This window comes from Misgurnus anguillicaudatus, chromosome 2 (assembly GCF_027580225.2).
Source record: "Misgurnus anguillicaudatus chromosome 2, ASM2758022v2, whole genome shotgun sequence".
NCBI classification, from domain to species: Eukaryota; Metazoa; Chordata; class Actinopteri; order Cypriniformes; family Cobitidae; genus Misgurnus; species Misgurnus anguillicaudatus.
The window spans coordinates 41,342,694-41,355,825 of record NC_073338.2 but is presented as its reverse complement, the minus strand read 5'-3'; the positions used below and the strand labels follow the sequence as shown (position 1 = coordinate 41,355,825).

Genomic DNA, 13,132 nt, shown 5'->3' with positions numbered 1-13,132 from the left:
AACCTTAAGTATTGATTTTATTAAATGGTTTTTAGTGTTCCCTTACGAAAATTAACTATGTTTTATACAGATAAAACCAAAAAACTATGGTTACTACTAGTAAAACCATAGTTTTGATAATGGTAATCAATATACAAAAAAATGCAAAAAAATGTGGTTAACTTACTTACAACACTTGTCTTTTACCACAAAAAAAAAACATCATTTTCGTAAGGGTTTCTTAACTCCAGTCCTCACGACCCCCTTCCAAAAAAGTTTTAGAAGTCTCCCTGTATCATTTATACTGCCCAGGGGCCCCTTACAGTGTTAATGCGGCCCTGTGTATAAACATTTGGTTCAACTCATCAGCTTATTAATTAGGTAAAAGTTGTTCGACAGGCCGACTTGCTTGTGACATCACAGTCGCGCGAGAGTGATTGGAGAGTAGAGAACTACTTATGCTTTCAAATCGATCTCGCGGTAGTGCGGTGTCACGCGCTGATCGTTTTACGCGCCTTTTAAGAATCTATGGCTTAGTCGAATATATCGTTTTTTATTTAAAATAGAAAGACAAGGAAATCATTAATGGAGGAGGGTCGCGAGGATATAACAATTTTAAATAGGTATGTTGCTAACTCCGCTGTCGCGGCTGACGTTTTGGTTCCACTCAGCGAAACTCAAGATTTTCTCAGGCGGCGCGCGGTGCTGTTGAAAATAATGCTTCTGTTGGTTTGTTGATGGCGAAATTTCTGAGTTTTTATTGTTAACACCACCGGAAGAACCATAGGTACCTTCTCGTTTTCAGTCACAACCTTTCATGTTTAACCACTGGCCGTGCGAGCTCGCCAAAGTCGGTTGTTTGAAAAATAGTCGTTGTTTTTGCTGAAGTTGAGTAAAGACATTCTTGAAATTGTAAAGACATTTAGTTTAATTGCTAAACTACAAGTGAACGAAATTTTAAGAAATTTGACCGACTACCATAGGTGGTTTTACCTCTACCAAAATCTGCTTGAATGGTAAAGAATGGGACGCAGCCGTATAGCCATGTAGATGATATCTGTATATATAGACGGAATAAAGAGTGTTATTTGGTGTAATTAGTGGTTTGTTTTTTTATATATCTGACTTTTCAGAATTGGAATATGTAGAGGATATATCAAACAGCTTATCCTGAAAGATTCAGGTCAATATCTTAACGATTTAAAAAGTTATAGCTAAAAACTTCATAATTTTCATGATTCGGTCACACATTTTCTTGAATTTTAATGGAAAACATGGGACCAAATAAAGTGATGATTTTTGAGTTTCAAATGGCCAGTATTTTGTTATTCTTTAACCCATATACATGATATTGGTCTAATTTAAAAGCTTTTTTCAAGCTCTTTCTATCTGAACAACTCGTTTTAGCATTTAACCATTTTGAAAATTTTAGCAACATACCTATTTTAAGGCATACATGTGCATTAAAACATTTTATAAGTGATTTCATTCTGTAACATTCTTCTACTAGAATCAAGATCAGGGGACATTTAGGAAATATCAATATGTCTGTCAAAAATTTGATTTAAATATTTAAAATCTGCAAGTTATAAACATAACACCACAGACACTAATAAAGTGCGACACATGAAATTGTCAAAAAAAATTAAGAAAATTAACAAGAAAGAATGCACTCACCATGCACCCCTCAGATCAACCACCACCTGCAGTGACTTCACACACACAGGAAGTAGAGTCCAAATAGAGTTCCCACTTTTCTTAAAGGGGCGACATCCATTGTGTTAACGCCACATACATGCATTTTCGGGGACACTACTTTTTTCTTAAATATTACAAAATATATATATGTAAAAACATAAAATTGTACATGTTAAATAACATCTGTAGCCTATATTCACAATACAACGACTTCATTTGTGTTAAAAATGTGAATAGTGTTGCAATTACAAGAGGTATGGTGGGAACATGCATATTTTGTTACAAATGCTATCTCTTAAAGGTGCAGTGTGTAACTTTAAGAAGGATCTAATGACAGAAATGCAATACAATATACATATATTATCAGTGATGTATAAAGACATTACATTTTTAACTGTATTGTTTTTTAATCCTTAGAATGAGAAATTTTCTCTACATACACTGCGGATCCACTTACATGGAAGTCGCCATTTTGTGCCGCCATGTTTTTACAAAAGTCCTAAACAGACAAACTGCTCTACAGAGTGCGTTTTGTCAATAATTGTATTTTGTCTTAGACAACATCATGTAGCTACGTTTTGGTAAACGGTGGACTGAGCCACCGTTTTGCAATTCACAATCTCACTGCTAGATGGCGCTAAAATCTACACACTGCACCTTCAAACTCAAATATGTATTTTAAAACAAAACAATTTAATTGTTAATAGTGCACGAATTGTGTTTATCCTACAGAATACAAACATGAAAACATTTTATAATTTTTTGGTATTTAAACTTTATTTCAACTGTTGTAAAGTAGAGAGTGTAGGTTTAGTGGGCGAGTCAGAAACGATGACCACATCAATTCATACAGATGGAATAACTTTATTGTTATTAGGCTGGAAAGTAATCATGCATGCAAACAGCAGATTCAACAGCTGCGTAGACTCATCCAACTGTTTATTAAAAAACAGAGGAAAACAAAAAACTGATTCGATATCTGTACAGCTGAAAGTATAATACAATATATACCACTATTGTACACCAGAATACAATATATCATAAGGGCAGCAGTCACAGAGAACCAATCTGCACTTGAGTCTGTGTTACATGACGCAGTAAAACATCTCTTATGTGCTGCTCTTTACACCAACAATAACAATAATGTTTAAGAGCTAATAAACACTCCCACACAAAAAAGTGCTCTGGTTTCGTCGCTGACTTAAAATAAACTATCAATTAAAAAGCAAAAGCTTGCAGAGCCTTCAAGCACTTTTAACATGCTTCACTAGCAGAACTTTAACCTACGATTGAGGCATTGTTTCTTCTCAGGACTGGTTATCTAACCTAGGGCATCATTGGGGGCGCTGCAGATCAGAGCCAGGGAGGGGACTTGTTAAGGCTGTTCACAACAGGTCTCTTCACCTGTTTTTGGCAACACCAGGGTAAACACAACAGCTCACCAAAGCCTGAACAGATATTTAGTGGCGTAGTGACGTTTCCATCTGCTTTCTACAACTTTGCAGGTATTTAGGATTTGCAGGTAGGTTTACACACTCATCTAGGCATACATATCAACTCTCTACAACTTTAGGTTACCATTTATTTTGTATGATTTGTTTAACATCCCTTCTGTCTTATTTGAATTCAAATAAAATTAGTGAAGCCATTTTAACCTTTTTAATTCCTCTACATCAGCACTGAATTAAAACAGGCTAAATAAAACAATCCTGAAAACATCAACCGCTTGGCTACATTCAGTCTGGCTTCAGCCAAAACCTTCTTTTAAACCACTGCATTTTAATGCCAAGTAAAATTATCGTCGTGTACCAAACAGTGTTGAAAAAATAACTACATGCAAAATGGCACAACAAAACCGGATTTTTATCTTGTGGCAATGCGACCCGACTGCTAACCCTGGTAGGTCTTCGACTGCAGAAAAGGCAATACAGACAAGAGTCTCACATTACAGACCAAAAAGTTGGTCCAGTTATGTTGACCTGCTACGACAAGTGTTTGAACTTGTGCATGTGTGTGTGTTTTACAGGATGTGCAAACTTGTTAGATTTTACCATGTAGGGAGTAAAATGTACAATGTTTAGAGTTTGACCACAGTGCATTATGGGTAATGCAGGCTATATAATCGAGTTGACGTCTGACACCAGGTTTGTTCCTCACAGCAAGCAAAAAAAAAAACCTGCGCTAAGGACACAAACTGTGATGGTCACTTTTAATCACACACACATTCACTTATTGATGTAAACACAGGGCTGAAGTTTAAACTATATTTTGAGTTCAGAGCCGAACACCCAGTATGAGGGTCAAAGTGCACTTTTATTTTTTAAGATTATTATTTAAGTACTACACATGTGCATACTAGCAAAGCTTAGGGGTGATCTTAAATCAGTGTTAAGTTGTGCACTTTGGGGCAAGTGCATTTAAGGTGGATGAAAGCCATCACACGAATCAGCAAATAACCAATTCCAAATTTCACATCTTAAGACTTGAAGATATTTAAGGAATGCGTTTCGCACTGAACAGACGCATGTATGTAAATAGGCGGCACCAATATTGATTAGTTAAATCACAGTGTGTGCATGTGTGTTTGTTACGCTTTAAAGAAGGCTCGCTCTGCTGTGCGCGTAATGAAGCATCAGGATTGGTCCATGGGCTCAAAAGTGCTGGGAGGATCCGTCCCGTGACTCTCCATCTCTTCTTGCTTCTCAGTAGTCTCTTCTTCCTTCTCATCATGCCTTGCTGCCTGCTGGCGCAGGTGTTTGTCCATGGACGCCTGTATGTTCGACACCATCTCCTGCAAACGTTGCCGCTGGGCCTCGATCGCAGCAGGCTCCAGCCCTATGCCGTGGCCCTCGCGTAGAGTAAGCATGCCTGGGGCCACGCGAATCAACTCCTCCCCTGATAAAGTTAACCCCTCCCCCCGAACGCTGCTGCTGAGATCCACGCCGCTGCTGTGCTGTCGTCGGATTGGCGGGTGCTCGGGAGGGGCAGAACCAAGTGAGTGACCTTTTCCCTGGAAGGCAGCGATGCTCTGTTCTTTCCTGCGTACTGCACCACCTGCGCCCAATCGCAGGCTGTGGGCGGGGCTTCCCTCACGGCTACGGGAGGTTGCATCGGTGCGGAGCTGGGAAAGCGCTTCCTGGACAAGTTCCTCCACATCGGGCCCTACTGGAAAATGACCGGCTGCATCCACGCACAGCTCCAGTCGATCCTCTGCTGCATTGAACACAAACGTCTTGCCGGACAAGTGGGGCAGTGTGCAATGCTTCCCGTCCATCAGACCTGAACATATATGGGGGAGAAAATTAGATTTCACTTACAAACACACATATATATAAAAATTTTAGCCTTCCTCAGTTTACACAACATTGTAATTTTATTTGGCATTATTTATATTTCTGTGTACTTGTTAATACTTCTTAGCTGTTTGTAGCTCTGATGCAAAAGCTGTCAAACGCTACCTCTGTCAAAAATGAGATAATGATACTAACAGACTGTGCACCACATTCAATCTTGATTACTTGGACTTGAATACAACCCGAATATGTCAGCCACATGAATCACAGCGGCCCCTAATGTGTGGTACAGTTTTACATTCTGACGTTTATCATTTGTAATGTTTATAGTTGTAACTTTTGTGATTTTGCAACTGTTTACTCTCTCTGTCTTGAGTTTTTGCAAAAAAAGCTTGCTTGCACTTAAAGGGTTTTGCAGCAAAAATACCAATGAAATGACATCTGTGAAAATAAGGCAATTAAGTTATTGACTAATAACATTTTCATTGCCATTAAATTAACATTTCTGCCCCAAAATGTTAATTTTACTTGATAAAAATGCAAATTTACAAGAAAATACAACAGACGCATTAGCAAATGTTAACCACTTTGTGCAACAGGTCAATGTTTTTAGAGCAGTCTTAAATCATGTGGACTAACATGGATCAGCAGGTTTTTGCACAAACTTCAGCAATCTATGCCAGTACAAGTGCATGCTGTCTTTACAACAAAAACAAAAAATGCAATATAAGGCATTTTTACTAGTGGTCCTAAACAGTAAATGCAGAGATGAAGTATAGGCCATATTTAATAATTTCTAAGATAATTCAATTACATCAATTTTGGCCAGTGACAGAGCTAACTCTAATAGTAAACATCATTTGTATAATAGCGGTTAAAAGCAATGCAAATATTTTCTGTGACTTTTTTCGGATTTACCGGTTTTCCGTTAAACTGGCTCATTGCCTGCCACTATGCTTTGGGAATAGCACTTTTGCAAATGTTCTGGCATTAATGTAGAGTTTGTGATGCTAACAGTGGCGGAGCCAGAGGGGTGTCCAGGGTGGCACTGGACACCCTTGACATGTCACTGGCCACCCCGTGTGCCACCCCAGATTTAATGCGCTACTTTCACTTAATCGCTATGTTTATTTTCAACGTGCGGCAGCGCAGCACATTGTTAAAAACAAACATTATGAAAATTAACCCTACCTGCGGTCGCAGCGCAAACTCTTTAGTTTTTTATCGCATGCGCAAAGAGACTTGGATTACTCTGCTGATTTTGGACATACAGATATGATTTATACATCATTTAAAACGTTAAAGTGTCATTTTTTGTCTGTCTATAAAAACTGAATGTTGTGCTTTTCACAAAATTAAGAAAATATGCATAATGCGCGTTCTGTTATCTCTCCATCAGTGACGTCTTTTCAAAAACGCGTCAGTACTTTCCATACCATCAGAAGATAAATGGCATGTCTATATAATACGTGGAATCTCTTTGAAATGGTGTAAGTGAAGTCGTACATTTTGCTAATACTACATGATTTATTTTCACCGTATATGCTGGAAGTGTGGTAATTTTCTTGTGGACTGAATAAAGTCTAAGATTGCAAATTCTTTTTACAACAAAACCCAGCACCATGTTTTCATTCTTGAGGTGATCTTTATAGGCTACTTGTATGATTGTTAATTCGACTGGATTGACACATTGAACTTGAAAGCGCAACGCGCATATCCGATAGTGGCAGAGCTTAAACGACTTCATGTTCGCATCTTTTTGGCTTAAACGGACAAATGCTCATATGTCAAAATAGCTGTCTTGGTGATTTTCATACTAAACATTTGGTTACTGTACGTCTTAAACGAATAAACATTTTATTGCATTCGGTCTTAGCCTTACCTCTTGAAGTCTCTCTGTCATTAAAGTTAATTAAATATCAAAAGAAAAAAGAAAACTTTTGCATCTTCTGTATCTTCGTAAATAAAGATTAATCCAAACATCCTTTGTGTTGAGCTCTGCTATTTGAAGTAAGTTTAAGGTTTATCATGGAGTTTAGATTTCCTTATCTTTTGCTTCATTAAAGGGATAGTTCACAAAATGAATATTCTGTCATCATTTTTACATCCTTATGTTGTTCTAAACCTGTACGAATGTATTTTTCCTGATGAACACAAAAGAAGATATTTTGATAAATGATGGTATGCACACAGCTGTTAACCATTGACTTCCATAGTAGGAATAAAAACAACATGATGGAATTCTATGGATATACCATTAATTGTGTGCATCATTTATCAAAATATCTTCTCTTGTGTTTATTAAAATAAAATACAGGTTTAGAACAACAAAAGGGTGAGTAAATGATGACAGAATTTTCATTTTTGGGTGAATCCCTTTAACAGACAGTAAATCAGATGTAAGAAATACAGTAGAAAGATTTAAAATTCATCCTTATTATGTTTACATGTAATGCGATCAAAAGATTCATTTATGCTGTCTTGATACATGGTTACACGTCATTTTCTTTTATAGACTATGGACCCCCTAAAGTAACTTTGGCCACCCCCTGGCCACCCCATTAAAAAAATTCTAGTTCCGCCACTGGATGCTAATCAATTTTAAATTAAATATTGTGTATGTGAAAAAGAAAATGAGATAGAAAGGGGACAGATAGATAAAGAGAGAGAGAGCTATACAAATGCATTTTATGAACATTCTGGTGAAATCTCTGGCATGCATGATCTCTGACAATGAAACCTCATTCACACAGACCTCTGGTCCCAGAAAATACCCGTAAAATTGCCAGACAAGCGTCTGTCTGAACAAAAACTCGTTCCGTTAATCTTCTGGGATCGTTGCTGGAAAGAGGACCTAGTAAGATACGCGGATAACCCTCTGTGTGAACAAAAAGCCGCAAGAATGCCGTAATGGGCGTGTCGAAGTGAGGACGCGCGCGTCATCATCACAACACAAGTTATGGTTCAGCTCCTTACAACGAGATAAAATGCATATAAACATTCATCACGAGAAATGTTGCAAACTAGATTGACGCAGTAATCAGGAAATGATAAATGACACGCATAAACAATGACGCATGTGCCGTAGTTAGGACGCGCGTGTCATGGCAACATGAAGTTGGTTCAACTCTTTAAAATGAGGGATTTACAACATTCACAACGAGAAATGTCAGCAAACTGGACTAAAGCAGATATCAGGTAAGTTAGCTCATTACTTACTGCGTTGAAACGGAGATCATTCAGCAGCATAAAAGAATATCGCGTCACGTGCTCATTGAGCTATAATAAACGAAAATACCCGCGCGTCATCCCAACAAGTCGTATAGCTCCTCAAAATGCGGGTTTTAAATGCATATAAACAATCACGATGAGAAATGTCTGAAAACTGTATTAAAGCAGAGTTTAGGGAGCTCGTCAAATATCCACTCTGAAGCTGAGATCATTCACCAGCATTAGAACGGTGCGTCACGCGCTCCTTAATAATCTTATCATAAACAAAAGTGCACGCGAGTGGTTCTTGGAGGGAGAAATAATATATAATATGCAAACTTCAGACGCTGCGTAGAAGAGAGGGCGCGACTTTCAATAGGTCACGTGTCTTTCCGGGACCGTCACATGTCGGATAAACTTGGCAGTGTGAATGAAAAAAATCTAACTATTCCGGAAAAATCCAGGATTCATATGCCGTGTATTTTACGGAATTTGTGTGTGAAAAGGGCTTGAATGAATCGAAACAGCCACAGTGATCACAGCCATAGAAAAAGCAAACGCATACAGACTTTCTAAGGAGTCAGGGGTCACTGTGACACTGCTGAGGTTGTGATAAAAGATCAAAACTACCCTGAAAAACTCAAACATCATTCCATATCACAAGGGGAGCCAAATTTCAATGACCTATTTTTTCACATGTTTGCAGAGAATGGTTTACCAAAACTAAACTATTGGGTTTGATCTTTTTCACTTTTTTAGGTGATAGAAGCACTGGGGACCCAATTATAGCACTTAAACGTGGAAAAAGTCAGATTTTCATGGTATGTCCCCTTTAAAAAGTTGACTTTATCAAATGGCTACCAGATCCGTGTACTATAGTGAAGTGGATAAAAGACGTTAACAGATGGCCAAATATAAAGTGGCCAGAAATATATACATATATTAGTATATTAGTGCAACTGAAAACGCAACAACCATACATTTTGATGCTGGGAAACCGCTTTGATAAACTTTGAACACAATAGAACCACTGGGGAACAACACCACCTCTGTTGCCAAAATGCGTGTGCAACTATTTGATCACATGGGCTGTAAAAGGGTCTATTACTATCCGTATTATTCTGCATTATTATTATCCTATTACTATCCGTAATAAGGATATTTGCAAAGTCAAACACTGTTTTGATCTGTATATTATCAGTTTATTTATTGTTTTTATATAAATGTCCTTATGTCCATAATATACAGCTGCTCAAATATTTTTCTAAATAGGTATGGGTTTAAGTAAAGTTATATTTTTTGTTTAATTCTGTCAACTATCAACAACATTTCTGCCAATTTCCTAATAAAAATAATCTCTCTTTTTTTGCATTTATTATTTGTTAAAATAACAAAAAGATGCAGTGTTTTTAGATCTTGAATACTGTAAAGAAAACAAGTTCGAATTAATTTTTAAAAAACACTACGCTAATGTTTTTACATTTATTTTAGGAACAATTCAAAAATGAAAACTTGTAAAAAATAACCCTGATTTTTACTCATTTTTTACATGTGTCTTGGGATGCTCTCAAGTGTTTTACATGCAGTTGGGTGACATTATGTCACTCCTGTGGATTGCGTTTGTTGGAATTTAACAGACACTGGACTGAAATGGTCGCATTACATGTAGAAATGATGATTAAAGGCAAAACTGGAGTGGTCTATTTATTTTTTTATGTTACTGTCTGGAACCTAATTTTATTGTTGGTATTTTATAAAGCACTTTAAAATAAAAACAGTGAGCGAGTGAGAGTGAGAGAGACAGAAATGTACCCATGTCTTTCTTGACAATATTGTAGAACACTCCTCCTTGCTGAAACAGGTGAGGCAGTTTCTTGGCGTAGGACCAGACATCTTCGCCTGGAAAAAGATGGAAACACACGTTAAAAGAGTTCAGTTTTTATCTGATTTAAAACTACATATGCAAAATCAGATTAAGACTTTGTGTAATCTTTGTGATGATGACTCACACACTTATAGAAACAGGATTACTTCTATCAGTGTATTATACAGACACCAGAGTCAGTTAAGTGAAACTTAAAGTAATCAATTTAAAAAAATCACTAATAGGAGGATGTGTCTCACCCATGAGTGCTGCTAGAAGACAAAGTGAAGACATCTCAAGGTCAATATTGTCCTGGACTTCCCTGCTGCTTGCACGACTGAGCCGCGGGTCAGAGTGTGTTTCGGGTGCATGAGCATGCGTTTGGCTCACGTTAGTGTCGGGCGAGCTCTCTTTTAGCACTTCTACGGAGATCCGGTCACCATGCTGCAGGGCGACCGGCTGGTTTTGGTCCTCAGGGCGTGGCGGAGGCAGCTCCCTTGGCGGAAAGCCGTGACGGATGCACAGCTGGCCGGCTGGCAAGTTGAAAAGCTGAACGATGGAGTTTTGCAGTTCGCTGTAGGTGGTGTGCTGTTGTAGAGTAAGCATGGCCTGCCGCCCGTCACTTGTGGTTACACGGATCTTTTTCTCTCCACTGGTGGGTGGGAGTTTAGTCGGAGTGGGTGGAGCTGAGGATGATGAAGAGGAAGGGGATGAAGGACGAGGGTCTGCGGCTTTATCCTGCTGACGTGCTCTGTCCGTGCTGCGCCGCTGCGAGAGGGCCGCTTGCTCGCTGATGCTGTGCTGCAGGACCCTTTCAGTCCTGCTCATCACCAGTTCCTCTTTATGAAGTGTTTTACCTTTTTGTCCCGTCAGGATGATTTTAGTAGGAGGCTGAGTGGCAGATTCAGCCCCCTCTGCCCTATTCTGCACATGAGCGCCCTCTATGGAAACCGGATTGTATTCATCTTGGCTCCTCTTGGCTGTGTGATGCAAGATGGTGTTTACCACTTTCTGCACCAGGATTTCGCTGCCGAACTCACCGGGAAAGTGCTTTGTGACGAGCCGCATGGTCACGTCGTAAACGTTGCTGTTAAACGATGGGTCCGTTTCGTACTGGAACCAGTAAACGGTCTCACGCACAACACGGCCGGCCCACTCCAGAGTGATGGGAAAAGCTTCAGGTAGATTGTCATACTCTTTCCCCTCCCAAAAGTGCTTGAACCCACAGCCACATTTACCCCCCTCTGACCTCGTGTTGGTACGATCTCCATCCAGATAAACCACAGTGCCATCACCATGGACCCGTCGTACAGAAGTTCCATGGCACCAAGCGCAGGATGTAAGAGAGCTAAGTTTGTAGTCAGGCACCAGCACGTCTTTTTCTGGGTTATAGGAACAAACTAAACTATTCAGAGGGAAGCTGTAGTTTTTGTCACCCCGTAGAGTGCCATGAGTGGACTTGGCCAGGTTGTAGAGCTTACCCCCAGGTATGACCCACTCAGCCGGCACGTGGAGCTCCGAGAGGGCGTTGCAGACAAGGCAACGGTGGAGACGTCCTTCCTGAACGGATTTCTTCGCCGCCTCCGTGACCTCCTCAGGCTGAACACCGATCACTCCGGTGCGCCTGTATATGTACTGGTGAACGTCAGCAACTAGTGAAGGATGGATACCGTGCTTGTCCATGAAGACGTCCTCCATTGCGCTGACAAGTCGCAGCAGGTATTTATCCTGCAGGCTCCGATCGCCCCCGATCACGCAGCTGCCGCTGGAGTCCAGACTCACATATTTGCATATAAGCTCTTGAGGGACGCCCCAAGCTTTGGGCAACAGCGCAGAGGGTAAACGGGGTAACGGCATGCCCTTTATACCCACTAGAGGAAGATAGTGATTTCTGCCAGAGCTGCTCCACGCGATGCAGATGGGCTTGTTCAGAGCGCCGTCTTTTCCCCGGCACTGCTCCTCTGGAACCAGGCCCGGAAGAAAGGTGGCGGAGTAATCGCCCGAGCTGCGCATGCCGCTCAGGGAGTCCAAAAGGATTATGGGTCTGTGAAGCACATTCGCCAGACCGAATATGTGGATGTTACGCAAGCCCAACGGGACGCCCTCCGGAGGAATAAACAAAGGGTCACATTCGTTTATTATATCTTCCCATTCTGCTGCATCTATGAAGTCCTGAAACAGAGCTTTGTAGCGGTCCAGGTTCTGCTTGAAATTGAGTTTTAGGTTTTCTCTAAGGGCGTGCCAGAAGAGCTCACGTCCAACTAAGGCCCGGGACACGGCATGGACCAAGCAGTGTCCGTCTCCATCCACATGCACGGGAATGAAACACTCTCTGTTCGAATTTGCCTTCTTGATCTCCTCCAAAGTGTCATGCAGGTAGATCAAGCTCCCTGACCTGTCTCTACCATAGCCAACGGTGGACACATGCTCTTGTTCAATGAGAAATGCCCTGTCCCCTAAAAGCGAACAGTCAAAAATGTCTCCCTGGTTCATGTCCTTCAAAAGTTTGGCAGTGCCTGACTGTTTGTCCATGCCGTAACGGGTGAGAATGGGTGAGAGCAGCTTGCAGTGGTAGTTAGACAGTCCCATCACTTTTACCAGCTCCGTCCCCTTTTTGGGAGGGCCCGGCACACCAAGCAACGCATTTCTCAGCAGATTATGAAGTACAACATCTGGGTCGGTTACCTCTTCCACATTTGAGAGATTTTTCTGCTCGTGCCTCTGGCCGCACTCGGTGCACTCGATGCTGATGGAGGTGTGTGCGGGGAAGAAGAGCTTCGCCTGGCACTGCGGGTCCGGGCACATCCCGCATAAAATGCGCCTGTCTTTCTGCTTCGAGCCCGGAATTAACGACATATCCAATGTTATATCTTTTGTCCGAGCGGTTTACAAAATCATCGTTGTTTATTCAACGACGGGCGAGAGAAAATTATGTCACCTCACGCAGTTTCTGTTTTCCAGTAACAAACACAACACGGAAGCGGTATCACTGTGTGACCTATGGATGCCGCAATGCATTGTGGGAGTTGTCGTTTTCAATCGACAGCATCCTGAAAGTATCCACGGGGGTATTTTTAAAAAACTATTC

The 13,132-nt window shown here is 40.6% G+C and overlaps 1 protein-coding gene across 1 annotated transcript; it reads right to left on the bottom strand.

Moving 5' to 3' along the window:
* Positions 1–2,521: 2,521 nt before the first annotated feature.
* vcpip1 (valosin containing protein (p97)/p47 complex interacting protein 1) lies at positions 2,522–13,060 on the bottom strand. Its single transcript, XM_055203223.2, has 3 exons — positions 10,305–13,060; positions 9,993–10,079; positions 2,522–4,956 (listed from the first exon to the last, which is right to left on the bottom strand). The coding sequence occupies exons 1-3, from the start codon at positions 12,898–12,900 to the stop codon at positions 4,310–4,312; spliced, it is 3,330 nt and encodes a 1,109-aa protein (XP_055059198.2). The 5' UTR covers positions 12,901–13,060; the 3' UTR covers positions 2,522–4,309.
* Between the last annotated feature and the right edge of the window lie 72 nt (positions 13,061–13,132).